The sequence below is a fragment of the Eleutherodactylus coqui genome, chromosome 5, assembly GCF_035609145.1.
Source record: "Eleutherodactylus coqui strain aEleCoq1 chromosome 5, aEleCoq1.hap1, whole genome shotgun sequence".
NCBI classification, from domain to species: Eukaryota; Metazoa; Chordata; class Amphibia; order Anura; family Eleutherodactylidae; genus Eleutherodactylus; species Eleutherodactylus coqui.
Genome location: NC_089841.1, coordinates 203,491,326 through 203,508,655, shown reverse-complemented (window position 1 = coordinate 203,508,655; position 17,330 = coordinate 203,491,326). Strand labels below are relative to the sequence as shown.

Here is a 17,330-nt window from a genome sequence, read left to right as displayed (position 1 = left end):
GAGGGGCATCCCTTTTATCCCCCTGGCAGATAAACAAAATTTTGCGTGTAAGGATGCAACATTCACAAATAACGTACACGAATATGCATGCCTTGTTTTGCCCCACTGGCTACTTATGGTTCCCGCTGCGGCTAAACATTCCGCAACCTCTGGTGCTGGAGCACTCATAACTTGTTACTGGTGCTGCAGACACTCTTGGGGCAGTAAGTCAATACTCACTGAATGGCCTTTACTCACTCAGCGCCATCTTCTCTCAGGTTCCTTTATAATTTTTTGGATTTGGCGCCTTTAATTTTAAGCCCCGCCCCCTCCGGGCACCGGCCGCGCTGACGTCATTGCGTTGATCACATGGCGCGGCGCCCCCTTCCACGCTCTTTAAGGAGAAGCAGGAAGCGCCACGCTCGGTCCTAAGCCGGCGCTGAGGAGAGCTGGAGCCCCGCTTTGAACCCCCCATGGGCCGCCGCGGCAGTCGCTCTGCAGGAAGGGAGGACAGGCTGGACCACTGCCCTCCGATCCGCTGGTAAGTTCTTCTGGCTGGCGTCTCCACCAGCCCCTCCTGGTGATCCTGCCAGGACAGGAAAACACTGAGGGGGGGGGGGGGGGGTAGAAGGGGGGGGTTAACCTCTCGGTGTGTTCCTGTCCTATCAGGAGGAGGCGATCTCAGGTGGTGCTGTTGTGGAGACAACCTGGGAAATGGGGGTTTATTTCTTGTATATTGCGTTCATAAACTGTCCTTATTTATTACTTGCGGCTTTGCGCAGTTCTATTTTGTGCCACTCTTTGTTGTTTGTGTGTGATTACTGAAAACTTAATTTCCTACTGATATAAAGCCAATAAAGTGCATTTTGTTTGCAGCTAGTAAATAAAAATGGCTGGGTTGTTATGCATCGGAATTTCAGGTTTGGCCAGTGGCGTCCTAAATAGATTCTATTGGACAAAAGTTACGGGACAACCACACTTCCTCCCTGTATTAAAATAATAAAGCTGACTATATAAGTCAAGAGTAACAAACAGAGAAGTCCTAAATCGTATGAGTCTAGCAGAGTCGCTAGAAAAATCTATAATGCTTGGACAAATCAGTAACAAAAGAAGACCCGGCACCAAAGAACACGATGGCCGATACTGGCATGGATATCACACAACTGAAAGAAGCAGTGCAAAACCAAAAAACATGAAGGGAGTTCGGCTGTGGGGTCGCCGAGGGTCGTGAATGACTATACGGCTAACAACATCTCCTGGCATTGGCGCTGACATGCTGAGCACCATGATGCCAAGAGTTCAGGAATATGATGCTGCCTCTAATTGGCTGCAGCAGTCACCTGATTTTCTGTGAAATCATCTATCACAACAATCACCGGCCGGATCGCTGAATCCTGGCAGCCGCAGAGAGATAAGGATAGTTCACTTTATTATTTTAATACAGGCATTTCTATTGAAGTGGGGTTGTCCTTCAATATTTGCATTTGTATTCCAATTTTCTGTGAATGATAGGTCCCAGAGAGCTGAAACAGGGTATAAAACCTTAGGAACTGCCTGATTTACCCATGTGGCAAATTTGGTAAAGATTGGTCCAGTCATCTGGCCATGCATAAAGCACAGTCAACAGAAATTCATTTAAGAATGTATAAAGATATGTGTGTGTGTATGTATGTGTGTGTGTGTATATATATATATATATATATATATATGTGTGTGTGTGTATATATTATATATATATATGTGTATGTGTGTGTATATATATATGTACACTATATGGACAAAAGTTTTTGGACACTGCATGTTTTTCAGCAAATATGCAAATACTGAGTTTGCTGAACAGTATGCTGGGAAGGGCATGGGTAAAATGAAAAGCTGCTCATTTTGTAATAACTATTCATTCATCCGATCATGGGACGAACTGGAGCGACGGGTACGACACTACCACCCATGCCCATCTTCAGAACAATCTCTTCTCACAGCCTTGCAGTTATTCCTGCCCAGACAGACAGAGAACTTGTGGAAAGTATTCCTCGACGTGTTGGCGCTGCAATACAAGCAAAAGGAGGGCCGACCGTTACTAAATGCAAGGTAACGCTGTAAACAAGGAGGGCCGACCGTTACTAAATACAGGGTAACGCTGTAATACAAGGAGGGCCGACACATTACTAAATACAAGGTAACGCTGTAAACAAGGAGGGCCGACCGTTACTAAATACAAGGTAACGCTGTAATACAAGGAGGGCCGATGCGTTACTAAATACAAGGTAACGCTGTAATACAAGGAGGGCCGATGCGTTACTAAATACAAGGTAACGCTGTAATACAAGGAGGGCCGATGCGTTACTAAATACAAGGTAATGCTGTAATACAAGGAGGGCCGATGCGTTACTAAATACAAGGTAATGCTGTAATACAAGGAGGGCCGATGCGTTACTAAATACAAGGTAACGCTGTAATACAAGGAGGGCCGACACGTTACTAAATACAAGGTAACGCTGTAATACAAGGAGGGCCGACACTGTTACTAAATACAAGGTAACGCTATAATACAAGGAGGGCCGACACGTCACTAAATACAAGGTAACGCTGTAATACAAGGAGGGCCGATGCATTACTAAATACAAGGTAACGCTATAATACAAGGAGGGCCGACACGTCACTAAATACAAGGTAATGCTGTAATACAAGGAGGGCCGATTCGTTACTAAATACAAGGTAACGTTGTAATACAAGGAGGACCGACACATTACTAAATACAAGGTAACGCTGTAATACAAGGAGGGCCGACACATTACTAAATACAAGGTAACGCTGTAATACAAGGAGGGCCGACACATTACTAAATACAAGGTAACGCTGTAATACAAGGAGGACTGATATATTACTAAATACAAGGTAACGCTGTAATACAAGTGGGGCCGACACATTACTATATACAAGGTAACGCTGTAATACAAGGAGGGCCGACACTGTTACTAAATACAAGGTAACGCTATAATACAAGGAGGGCCGACACATTACTAAATACAAGGTAATGCTGTAATACAAGGAGGGCCGATTCGTTACTAAATACAAGGTAACGCTGTAATACAAGGAGGGCCGACACGTTACTAAATACAAGGTAACACTGTAATACAAGGAGGGCTGACACATTACTAAATACAAGGTAATGCTGTAATACAAGGAGGGCCGACACGTCACTAAATACAAGGTAACGCTGTAATACAAGGAGGACTGATATGTTACTAAATACAAGGTAACGCTGTAATACAAGGAGGGCCGACACTGTTACTAAATACAAGGTAACGCTATAATACAAGGAGGGCCGACACGTCACTAAATACAAGGTAACGCTGTAATACAAGGAGGGCCGATGCATTACTAAATACAAGGTAACGCTATAATACAAGGAGGGCCGACACGTCACTAAATACAAGGTAATGCTGTAATACAAGGAGGGCCGATTCGTTACTAAATACAAGGTAACGCTGTAATACAAGGAGGGCCGACACTGTTACTAAATACAAGGTAACGCTATAATACAAGGAGGGCCGACACGTCACTAAATACAAGGTAACGCTGTAATAAAAGGAGGGCCGACACGTCACTAAATACAAGGTAACGCTATAATACAAGGAGGGCCGATACATTACTAAATACAAGGTAACGCTGTAATAAAGGAGGGACGACACGTTACTAAAAGCAAAGTAACGCTGTAATACAGGGAGGGACAACACGTTACTAAATACAAGGTAACACTGTAATACAGGAGGGCCGACACGTCACTAAATACAAGGTAACGCTGTAATACAAGGAGGGCCGACAAGTCACTAAATACATGGTAACGCTGTAATACAAGGAGGGCCGACACGTTACTAAATACAAGGTAACGCTGTAATACAAGGAGGGCCGACACGTCACTGAATACAAGGAAACGCTGTAATACAAGGAGGGCCGACATGTCACTAAAAGCAAGGTAACGCTGTAATACAAGGAGGGCCGACATGTCACTAAATACAAGGTAACGCAGTAATACAAGGAGGGCCGACACGTCACTAAATACAAGGTAACGCTGTAATACAAGGAGGGCTGACACGTCACTAAATACAAAGTAACGCTGTAATACAAGGAGGGCCGACACGTCACTAAATACAAGGTAACGCTGTAATACAAGGAGGGCCGACACATTACTAAATACAAGGTAATGCTGTAATACAAGTAGGGCCGACACGTCACTAAATACAAGGTAACGCTCTAATAAAACAAGGGGCGACACGTTACTAAATACAAGGTAACGCTGTAATACAAGGAGGGCCGACAAGTTACTAAATACAAGGTAATGCTGTAAAACAAAGAGGGCCGACACTGTTACTAAATACAAGGTAATGCTGTAATACAAGGAGGGTCGACACATTACTAAATACAAGGTAACGCTGTAATACAAGGAGGGTCGACATTACTAAATACAAGGTAACGCTGTAATACAAGGAGGGCCGACACGTTACTAAATACAAGGTAACGCTGTAATACAAGGAGGGCCGACACATTACTATATACAAGGTAAGGTTGTAATACAAGGAGGGCCGACACGTTACTAAATACAAGGTAATGCTGTAATACAAGAATGGCCGACACGTCACTAAATACCAGGTAACGCTGTAATACAAGGAGGGCTGATACGTTACTAAAACAAGGTAACGCTGTGATACAAAGAGGGCCGACTAGTTACTAAATACAAGGTAACGTTGTAATAGAAGGAGGGCCGACGCATTACTATATACAAGGTAACGCTGTAATAGAAGGAGGGCCGACACGTCACTAAATACAAGCTAACGCTCTAATAAAACAAGGGCCAACACGTTACTAAATACAAGGTAACGCTGTAACACAAGGAGGGCCGACGCATTACTATATACAAGGTAACGCTGTAATAGAAGGAGGGCCGACACGTTGCTAAATACAAGGTAACGCTGTAATAGAAGGAGGGCCAACACGTCACTAAATACAAGGTAACGCTCTAATAAAACAAGGGCCGACACGTTACTAAATACAAGGTAACGCTGTAATAGAAGGAGGGCCGACACGTCACTAAATACAAGGTAACGCTGTAATACAAGGAGGGCCGACACATTACTATATACAAGGTAACGCTGTAATACAAGGAGGGCCGACACGTTACTAAATACAAGGTAACGCTGTAACACAAGTGGGGCCGACACATTACTATATACAAGGTAATGCTGTAATACAAGGAGGGCCTCCACGTTACTAAATACAAGGTAACGCTGTAATACAAGGAGGGCCGACACGTTACTAAATACAAGGTAATGCTGTAATACAAGGAGGGCCGACACGTTACTAAATACAAGGTAACGCTGTAATACAAGGAGGGCTGATACGTTACTAAAACAAGGTAACGCTGTGATACAAAGAGGGCCGACTAGTTACTAAATACAAGGTAACGTTGTAATACAAGGAGGGGCGACAAGTTACTAAATACAAGGTAACGCTGTGATACAAGGAGGGCCGACACGTCACTAAATACAAGGTAACGCAGTAATACAAGGAGGGCCGACACGTCACTAAATACAAGGTAATGCTGTAATACAAGGAGGGCCGCCACGTCACTAAATACAAGGTAACGCTGTATTACAAGGAGGGCCGACACGTCACTAAATACAAGGTAACGCTGTAATACAAGGAGGGCCGACACATTACTAAATACAAGGTAATGCTGTAATACAAGGAGGGCCGACACGTCACTAAATACAAGGCAACGCTGTAATACAAGGAGGGCCGACATGTCACTAAATACAAGGTAACGCAGTAATACAAGGAGGGCCGACACGTCACTAAATACAAGGTAACGCTGTAATACAAGGAGGGCTGACACGTCACTAAATACAAAGTAACGCTGTAATACAAGGAGGGCCGACACGTCACTAAATACAAGGTAACGCTGTAATACAAGGAGGGCCGACACATTACTAAATACAAGGTAATGCTGTAATACAAGGAGGGCCGACACGTCACTAAATACAAGGCAACGCTGTAATACAAGGAGGGCCGACACGTCACTAAATACAAGGTAACGCTGTAATACAAGGAGGGCCGACACGTCCCTAAATACAAGGTAATGCTATAATACAAGGAGGGCCGACACGTCACTAAATACAAGGCAACGCTGTAATACAAGGAGGGCCGACATGTCACTAAATACAAGGTAACGCAGTAATACAAGGAGGGCCGACACGTTACTAAATACAAGGTAACGCTGTAATACAAGGAGGGCCGACACATTACTAAATACAAGGTAACGCTGTAATACAAGGAGGGCCGACACGTCCCTAAATACAAGGTAATGCTATAATACAAGGAGGGCCGACACATTACTAAATAGAATAATAAAGCACTTTTTCTGAAAAACATGCAGCATCCAAATCCTTTTGTCCATATAGTGCACACGTGTGTTTGTGTTTTAATGTAACAGAGGAAGAATGACACAGTCAGAGGCTTTACCTTTGTTCCATCTGCTTTAATACTAGTCTTGTCATCTAAATAAAAAGACATAATACACTCTGTTATAATATATTTGTATATTTGATAACATCAAATCAGAAGTAAAATCTGCAGTGTATATTATTAATTGTATATAATGCCCCCAAAACTAGAAATGCTATTATTTGAAAAGACAAACAAACTGTGTTTTGTACTGTTAGGCCGCCTGCAGACGGTTGGATCGGATCCGGCGGCGAGAATTCTCGCCGCAGGACCCGACCCCAGCACCTGCAGGCAGGAGCGCGTACTCACCCGCGCCCGGCGGCCCTGGCTCCTTCATGTGCCTGCTGCCGGGCAGCTGGCGCATGCGCAGACCGGAGCCACCGGCCGGGTGAGTGACGTTTCTGTAAGAGGCTCTGCGAGCCCCGCACAGAAATAGGACATGCCGCGGTTTGTTTGCCGCGCGACATTTGCCGCGGCCAAACCGCGGCCGTTTGCATAGGAGTGCGTATTGTAATGCACTCCTATGCAGGCTTTGAGCGGCGGAAATCCTGCGGGAAATCCCGCCGCGGGATTTCCGCCCGTCTGCAGGCCGCCTAAATCTTCAGTCATCACTGCTAATACTGTCAATCTGCCATTCCTACGGTAGGCACGGAAACTGTAAAGCAGAGATTGCACCTGGGGGATTCTAAGGGTTTTTTTACTATTGTGCTCAATGAGCATTGATCAGTGTTCATTGGTTTTACGTTTGCGTGTTGCAAATATCAAGCAGCGGTTCCTATGAATCAGTTAACATTATTGTCGGCAGCATATCTGCTGTCTACACAAGGGGACGTGTCGGCAACAAATTATCATTTTGTGCTCACATAAAAGATAAAGAATTGTAAACCCTTCCCCCCCCCCCCCAAAAAAAACCATTAATTTGCCATTCATCAAATAACAAAAGAAAACAGTAGTGACATTGTGCAGTATAATGATAGCAAGAATAGAATATCCATCAGTTGCACAAACCCTGTTTCCCCCAACATAAGACCTCTTCTGAAAATAAGCCCTACCCTGATTTTCCAGAATGGCTTGAAATATAAGCCGTTCCCACAAAATAAGCCCTAGTCGCATTAAATAAAAAAAATACTTACCTAGCAGGCTTGTTCCAGGTCCTTCTGCTGCTATCCAGAGCTCTGCCGTGTGTCCCATAATCCTCGTTTGCCCATAAAAGATCACTTCCTGGTTATGGGATTCATAAATCCCACCTCCAGTAAACGATGGCTCTGATTGGTACATTGAGCGCTACATTGATTGGTTGAGCAGAGCTGGACGAACCAATCAGAGCCATCGAGCTGTGGAGGCGGGATCTCTGAATAAGCAAATTAATGCCGCAGCTCGGCGTGTCAGAGCCCTGAAAGGCAGTGGGAGGGCCTGGGCCGAGCCTGCTAGATAAGTATAATAAGACATCGAAAATAAGACCTAGTGCCTTTTTGGGGGCAGAAATTAATATAATACAGGGTCTTATTTTTGGGAAAACACAGTATTAGAGCAATAAACACAAACTTAGGTAAGGAGTAGTTCTACCATTTTTGATTGCCATGAACACGTATATGATATAGAAGTTATAGTAAACACAATATGAACATTAACCACTTGCACGGTCTTGCTGTGTGCCAGTAGCTACACAAAATGTGTTTACGGACAATTACACAATAAGTTGTAGCAACCTCCTGCCACAACTACAAACTCTGGTAGGATCAGGAGTAGAGATGAGCGAGCGTACTCGTTAAGGCAAAATACTCGAGCGAGTATTGCCATTTTCGAGTACATGCCTGCTCGTGAGAAAAGATTCGGGGGCCGGCAGGGGGTGAGCGGTGAGTTGTGGGAGTGAGCAAGGTGAAGCGGGGGGTGGGGGGGAGAGAGAGAGATCTCCCCCTCCCCCGTTCCTCCCCGCTCTCCCTGCCGCCCCCCGAATCTTTTATGGTTGGTGAGTTAGGGAAGACAAAGAAGTCCATTTTATGTGAACAGCCAGGTCAGTGAAAACAATCTAGCTCTTAGGTATAAAGAAAAAAATATATAGTTCATCCTAAAAGTGATTTGCGGGCAGTCCAGCATGTTTGCCCTAAAAAGGCAAAGACATGATACAGTTCTCAAAGCACAAGGAATGATTGATGGATCATTCATGTATATCAAAGTGGGGCAGTCAATTATGGAACAGTCACGGACAAGAAAACACTCATCTAAACTTCATATCGTTGTAACAGACCAGAAAGGAGGCACCTTCCTTAAATGAAGAACATCATGTTTCTTTCCATAGGATCGCTAGATCAGTTGTAGGCAGGGCATTTATGAACATCCATTGTGCAACTCGGCAACCAACCAAAATTCTGCTTTCATGATTCAAACAGCGCCGTTTCCCACTGTGTAATGTTTTTACATTCATCTTTATAATTCAAATAGACTACCATAACTATATTAAAATAATCCATGTTTTCTTATGGGAATTCAAAGAAAGCACAAAAATTCTAACAGTTTGGGAAACCCATTTATTTGCCACTTTTGATTAGCGTTACCACATGCAGTTTTAGAACGATTCTATGAATCCGTGTCGGAAACTTTCCAACATACTTTTGTGCTTCATCAGACATGGAATAAAAAGAAAACAATTTGGAGTAAGGAAACATTAAAACGTTGTGCAGAAAGCTGGCAAACAATCCGGTAACTTCATGTCAGCAAGACCTTATTTCATTGATATGTAATCCAGCGTGTGAACACAAAACAATTTAAATTACATAAAACTACATTTATTTTCTTAGAAACATCTGTAGGCAAAACTTGTACGGAGGAGATTTGCTTAACATCTTCATACCCAACAGAGGAGAATCTTAAATATGAGGTCTTATCTATTGTCCCATGTATTTCGTTTTAGTTTCATAAGATGTACTGTATGCATAGTATATTGGAGACACACATAACCGCAGGGTGTGCGCTTTATGGCAGCTGAAACGAATGGGAGTCAATTGTAAAAGAAATATTATAGGCTATTACAGTCTCTAAGAGGTGGCAAAGTACAGCGCCCTCTTCTAGAGACCAGAGAGTGACAGGGGGCATGCATACAGAGCTGCATCTGTGTAAATAGTGTTGATATCCTGCCTTCTCTAGGACTACAGTTGTAGAATTGAACCGCCATTAAGCCCTCCACTCTCTACCAATAATAAGATGACACATTCTGTTCCAATCTACACAGCAAAGTTACAAGGGAGCTACAGAAAGAAAGAAGTGTGTCTGCCAGAGAAAACTATAATATTTCATTTTTTTATCTACAGAATTATATAATAAGTTAAAGCGTGCCCAACTTGTCAGATGACTTTTCAGAATAAGCTGCCATCTGTGTACATGAGGAATAACCCTATTATATCATTTGTATTCTGCATTTGTCCCCATTTTCTCCCTCTGCAGGGTGTACATTTTATTCTCAGTTTTCTCCGAACTGGTGAGAGAGGCCTGGCTATTGTATTGTGTTCTATAGACTGTACAGAGAACTGCAAATTCTGCTCTGTACCTGTCTGTTATACATGATGATTTTTAATCTGTGTGTAAGTTACAATGTACAGCAGGACTGATCAGTGGAGATGTGAATAAAGAGCAGGAGATAAGTCATTATTAGCTCTAGCAGCAGGTCTGTGTGTCAGTGTGTCTCCCTGCTCCCCTTTGTTCTGCTTTAATTTTGTGTTCTACCATCCTGTCAACTGAAGTAACACACTTGACAGTAGGCAGTGGACAGCAAGTTAGGAGGTAGGGAGAACCCTAGTTGACAGCGCTTTAGAGAGATTTTTTGGCACAAAAACATGTACACATTGGTGGGGGGGGGAGGGGATAGGCTGAGCTGGATGGACATATGTCTTTTTTTCGGCCTTACATACTATGTTACTAAAGTAAATAGCAGTTTTGCTAATTATCACACAGGCTATCATTTAGGCAAGAAAATTTGTGATCATTTAAAAATAATGCACTTGGCACTTGCTCAAACAGCGGGGAATGGAGAAATTTGCAATTCCCATTGTCACCCATTGGACACCTGCAATGTGTTTGCAGGACCCAATGAGTTACTATGGCACCTGGGTCTGGCTGAGCTTCATAGGCTTTATAATACAATGCTATATTGAAGTATAAGAATGGAAAAAGGTGGTGATATTTAAGTCCCCTTATGGGACAAAAATAAAAAGTTAAGACAGTATAAAAAACATAGTAAAAAAATAATTTAAAAAAATCAAAACCCCAATTTTCCCCTTTTACTACGTAAAAAAAAAATCACAAAACTGGTATTGCCGATTTTATATGCTGCTGGTGCGTATTGCCACATTTATAATAACCCAGAGAAAAATATTAGCACATTATTTAACTTGCATGGTGCATGCCATGAAAAGAAAATACTAAAAACATGGCAGAAATAGCTAATTTTGCCTATGTTCCCTTGCAAGAAACATAATAGAAAGCAATCAAAACGTTGCATGAATGAAAAAATGTTACAATTAAAAAGTACAATTACTTATTACTGCGTCTTCATGGACGCGCCTCAACCTGAATGGGCTCCTCTGGAGTAATTGAGCAGTAGTCAGAAGAGGCATCTGGAAGATAGGTACCAGACAAAGTAGACCAAGAGGTCCCTGGTCTTCACTCTTTAAGCCCTTTTTTTGAGGGATCTGGTCTTCACTGCAGGGAAGCTCTTGGACATTACCCCAGAAGCAGTCTCAGTGCAGTGACAGTTGACCTGGACAGGTCACAAATGTACCAGTGCACGGTAACAAGGGATCAGACTAGGGGTCAGATAACAGGATAAGATTGGATCAAGCAGCATTCGGGAAAGGGTCAAACCTAGAAACAAGCAGCATACAGTTACACCTTCACTGGAGCACTATTGACCTAGTGTAGGTGGACCGATGGCAGTAGGAGTTATGCAGTGCTGGCCACACAGTGGACAAGAAAGTAAAGAGCGTTGGTGAACCCCAGAAGTGGCAGAAGGAGCTGAGATGAGACAACAGTGGTCGCAGCCGGCGGCCTTTATTAATTTCCAATTGGTTATATAGGGAAAGTTATTTCAGTAGTGGTTAAACACATAAAATTTACTTGCCTCAGTCCCTGTCACTAATGCTTATAATCTAAATTCACATGTATTAGGGCCTCATAGGGAGAACAAACTCCATGTAGACTCAAATCCAGGACCCAGGTCATTCAAGGCAACAGTACTAACCACTGAGCCACCTTAAAGGGTTGTGTGAAATTAGTAAGAAAAAGTCGTTGTTTTTTTGTCCAAGAACATTCTGGTCTGTAGGTTATGTCTGTTATTGCTGAGCCTATTTTACTAGACACAACCCCTTAACAAGAGTCATACTATTGCTGGACCATTTTTGCTAATCAAATGCAAACCCTTTAACACTGATGTTACCAGAGCATTAACGGTTAATCTAAGACTATCCAAATAATTTCTGTTACTGGGTCTAGCAGCCAAAATGGTCCCTCAAAGTCAAACTATCTACCAAAGATCACTGAAAGAACAGCAAAAAATAAAACTGAACTGGTCTCCAAAGAACGTATTTAAAGCTAAACCTGATTTAGATTCTGTATAATCACTATGAGAAATCTGCTTGTTACATTGCAGGAACTCACTCATACCCATTTTCATCATAGTGGACCAAGAGCTGAATCAAATCAATGAAGATTGGAAACTTTGGAGTCGTTGAGGTTATTATCCCCCTCCACTCTTTCTTAGGGTGCATTCACACGAACGTATATCGGCTCGGGTTTCACGCCGAGCCGATATACGTTGTCCTCATGTGCAGGGGGGGGGGGAGGCTGGAAGAGCCCAGGAGCAGGAACTGAGTTCCCGCCCCCTCTCTGCCTCCTCTCCGCCCCTCTGCACTATTTGCAATGAGAGGAGGCGTAACAGGGGCGGGGCTAAGTTGCGGGAATTAGCCCCGCCCCCGTTCCACCTCTCCCCATTGCAAATAGTGCAGAAGGGTGGAGAGGAGGCAGAGAGGGGGCGGGAGCTGAGTTTCTGCTGCTGGGCTCTTCCAGCCTCCCCCCCCTGCACATGAGGACAACGTATATCGGCTCGGCGTGAAACCCGAGCCGATATACGTTCGTGTGAATGCACCCTTAGTCAGACCTCATCTGGAATACTGTGTCCAGTTCTGGGCACCCCACTTTAAAAAAGACAGACAAACTGGAGCAAGTTCAGAGAAGAGATACCAAGATGGTGAGCAGTCTGCAAATCATGTCCTATGAGGAACGGTTAAAGGATCTGGGAATGTTTAGCTTGCAAAAAAGAAGGCTGAGAGGAGACTTAATAGCGGTCTACAAATATCTGAAGGGCTGTCACAGTGCAGAGGGATCAGCCCTATTCTCATCTGCACAAGGAAAGACAAGAAGCAATGGGATGAAACTGAAAGGAGACAGAAATTAGATATTAGACTGTGAGGGTGATCAATGAGTGGAACAGGTTACCACGGGAGGTGGTGAGTTCTCCGTCAATGGAAGTCTTCAAACAGAGGCTGGACAAATATCTGTCTGGAATGATTTAGTGATCCTGCACTGAGCAGGGGGTTGGACCCGATGACCCTGGAGGTCCCTTCCAACTCTACCAATCTGTGATTCTTGAACGTGACCATCATACAATAACAATAAATTATTTAGCAATGTTAATACAGTCTTTGTTTACACTCCTAACATCAATTTAAGATGATTGTTACTATTTTTCCAGCCAAATGTTGCTTCTATAGATGAAGTCTTTCAGGTTTACTCTTATGGAAAAAAATTCCGAAGAAGATATTTTTTAAAGGGTCAGCACTAGAGATGAGCGAACGTACTCGGATAGGCACTACTCGTCCGAGTAATGTGTCTTATCCGAGTACCGCTGTACTCGTCTTGAAAGATTCGGGACGCGCTGCGGAGCGGGGAGCTGCAGGGGAGAGCGGGGAGGAACGGAGGAGAGATCTTTCTCTCCTTCTCTCCCGGCCGCTCTGCCCCGCTCCCCGCTGCGACTCACCTGTCAGCAGCGGAGCGCCCCGAATCTTAGAGCACGAGCACAGCGGTACTCGGATAATGCACATTACTCGGACAAGTAGTGCCTATCCGAGTACGTTCGCTCATCTCTAGTCAGCACATGATCTGCCTGTTTCAAAAAAAGTTCTGTATTTAAACTGAAGCGCCTCGTTTAACTATTATCAAAACAATGTGAAAATGTTCCACTATATTACTGATTATATGTGACATTCTAGTAACCATATGAGCAAACACATTAATTCAAAATTACGATTTACAGACATTTGGAAGAGATGTGGAAAGCAGTTCATTTCTGGGAAAGATTCAAGTTATCATTTGAAGGAACATTATGTTTGGGTACATCGAAAAATGTCATCTTCAGTAAATCTACAAGAAAGCAGTTTGAAAAAGTTTTGGATGAAAATTCAAAACAAATGTATCCAACCGGAGTCACAATTTATGGTAGAGACTCGAATGATGTAAAAGAATATCCTTGGGAAATGAGCTAAAAAGGCTGCAAACAGGAAGATACAACCATACATAGCTGCATACACTGTATACAATATATACATATATATATACATGCATACATACACACATTATATGTATATATATATATTTTTTTTTCTTTCACAGCGAGGTTTTTTTAATTTTATTTAAGGTTTCGTCAGAAACCTGTGATTTTGCAGGTATTTGCGGCCGTGAAAATCACGCCTGCAAAAACTGGTGAGGCAAAACAATCGGTTTCAATGGTTTTGTTTTGACTAGTGGGATTCTCACGCTTTACTACGTGTGAGAAAAGATAGGACAGGACCTACGTTCTTTCTTTTTCTTTTTACTCGCATGCAATAGCATAAGATTTGAACAGTAAAAAAATGCAAATTTCGACTGGTTCATGCGCTAATACAGTCCGTAGCAGCGAGCATATTTGTGCATGAGTCAGTCTAAGAGCTTATTTAGACGACCGTATATTGGCTCGGTTTTCCCGCCGAGCCGATATACGGTGTCCTTGTCTGCAGGGGATGGGGTGGAAGAGCCAGGAGCAGGAACTGAGCTCCCGCCCCTGTCTCGCCCCCTCCTATTGCAAATAGTGGCGAGGGGGGGAGAGGGGGCGGGAACTCAGTTCCTGCTCCTGGCTCTTCCATCCTCCCTCCCCCCCTCCCTGCAGACAAGGACACCGTATATCGGCTCGGCGTTAAAAACCGAGCCGATGTACGCTCGTCTGAAATAGCCTTAAAGCCGCAGATTTAAAAAAACAAGGGAAGGGTGTGACTCGGTGGACAATGCAGTAAAAAGATGACAGCTTATTAGGCTTTAAATAGCCATTCTCTTCCACGAAAAGGGAGTTTCACGCTCGTATATGTACTGGCAGTGCAAGCGCAACATTTACAGTACAATGCGCAGACACGCGTGTAACAGCCTGATTATTACCACCTCCAAAGCTTGTTCATGTTCAAATACGCTCTATTGCGGTGAGGGTATTTGCGCATACGTTTGCCTGTCGAAGCCCTAAGGCTACATGCACACAAGCGAGAATCTCACTCTGCAAGACACTGATAACTTGCGCGAATATTAACTCCATTATTTTGAATGGAGTTATTTCCATGAGTGATATTGTCCCGGACAGTGATGCTGCGAGGTTAAAAATCACTGCCTGTCCTATTTATTTGTGTTCCCTGAGGAACGCCTCGCACATTGATTTCAATGGGACCTTTAAAAATATCACACGTGCTCGCATGCCGTGCGATGTGAGGTTTCCCACATGGGAAACCCTTGCGATCCTCTGATGAGCGTGAAACATGCTTGAGGATAGCAATTTCACAGAAGCGATATGAGGCATATTTGAATGAAATCCAAGCTAAAAAACGCACGTCGACGAGCGCGATATCGGGCCAAGTTTATCAGCCTGATATCACGCTCAGCCTTGTGAATGTAGTCTAAATGTGCAGCGATATTTGACATTATGTCAACACAATCCAGAATCTATAAGGAATATTTCCATCAGATTATTACATCCATGCTATTCTAAAATCAAACACCCAGTACTTAGAAAGTGTACTTTATAATATGGCCACTGAGTGTATAATCCCCATTGTAATCTATACCCTATTACCCTAAACTATTACATCTGTGTTAGACGAAAACAAGAGAACGCGGAGGGGAAAGAGCACTTTTTTGCAATTTATTCAGTGTCATTTGTTGAAATACAGATCCGAAGACCGCTTACAAAAAGGGGGGGAATATGTTAAGATCATGTGGGCAAACTTAGCACGGGGGCCCACACGATCGTGACCAATGGATACGCACGGGTACACACATAGATTTCGGACAACTGACCCTGTGCTACCAGGAAAATGACATGGCCCAACCTAAGTGGGGACATCACCCCAATAAAGGGTGGCCCAGCGGTCTTCGGATCTGGGCCCTAGCTGATCCTAGGAACCACGCACCAGAACAGGACAAACACATGCCACACGACAGGGACAGAACACAGAGCCAGAAAACACAGCATACAGCAGCCAAAATACATAGTAACATAGTATGTAAGGCCGAATGAAGACAATGTCCATCTAGTCCAGCCTGTTTATCCTCCTATGTTGCAGATAGTAGCTATGTATAAATACCAGGTATTAGTTGACATTTTGATCAAAACATGGAAGCTAGCGGGCCACTTCACGGCTCCTGGCTATACTGCTAGTCCCTACACTAACCAGGAGTCCAGCAGCACCAGGCACAAGTCATACCACAACACACTGGGGTTAGCATGCCAACCCCCCAACTACATTGAACAGGACAATTCACCCCTCATGTCTAGCCACCTGCTCAGACATACAGAACTTGACACTGTTCACACCATATACCCCCTAAAGGGCTATCCACACCTAATGTCTGGCCACATGCCAAACACTGGACACCAGTCACACAGCAAGCTGCAACACAGAAGTAACATGACTATTCACCCTGGATGCCAGACAGACACTAACAGGAGCTGGGTTTGTATGTGAGCAAGGACCCGGGGGATTGGCTAGCAAGAGATCACCACACCCAGCTAGCAAATCATTCAGTACCTGTGGAGCTGTGCTGCTAGTAGCCATAGCACTACAGTTCTCAGCAGCACAACAAATGCATTTTAATCACATTTGCAGTCTTATTCTTAATTAAAAGGGTTTTCCAAGTTATTGTTTAATACAGTTTTGGGCTCCCCATGCCCAAAACGATATAAAATCAATATACACTAATTGTAGCACCAGACCGCATTTTCGACGCTCTGACACCGCTGCATCTGACTGGTGACGTCATTGGGGCAGAAGAACCCGTGACTTCCCATAAACCAGTGAGATGTCACCCTTGATGTTCTTGTGGCCTCCTATTGCCTGTAGAGGTCACATGTGTACACAACCCGTGTGATCGCTGCAGAGCAAGTAAACAAGGCACCGGGAAACGGTAGCAGAGAGCGGGTTTTTTGTAATCTTTTCCTTGCCCCCTGACACTAATGTTTCTACATACTGGAAAACCCCTTTAACAATAACAAACTTTGAAGAGTCAGAACTGAAGTAATATTGTCCATATCATTGTTACATACCTTAACAGCAGAAATGACATTGCAATTAATGAGATTCTATGTGGGAGACAAAAAGGTACATTGTGTCATTTTGTTCTCATTTGACCCGTGATACCTTTTCTGTTCTATTTCCTTTATTCCACCTGAATATAAAGAGTCAATTACATTTTATGAGGTCCATTGATGCAGCCTTTATCTCTTTACATATATTATATCTATATATATATATATCTATATATATATATATATATATATATATATATAT

General features: G+C 43.4%; 1 protein-coding gene across 1 annotated transcript in view; it reads right to left on the bottom strand.

Annotated features, from left to right (window-relative positions):
• The window catches only part of HSD17B3 (hydroxysteroid 17-beta dehydrogenase 3), an 82,955-nt gene that overhangs the window by 14,300 nt on the left and 51,325 nt on the right, over positions 1-17,330 (bottom strand). Inside the window, exons 6-7 of the mRNA XM_066601997.1 lie at positions 17,087-17,122; positions 6,499-6,533 (exon numbers count right to left, since the gene is read on the bottom strand). Of these exons, the coding sequence (XP_066458094.1) occupies positions 6,499-6,533; positions 17,087-17,122 (71 nt within the window). The remainder of the gene's footprint in view (positions 1-6,498; positions 6,534-17,086; positions 17,123-17,330) is intronic.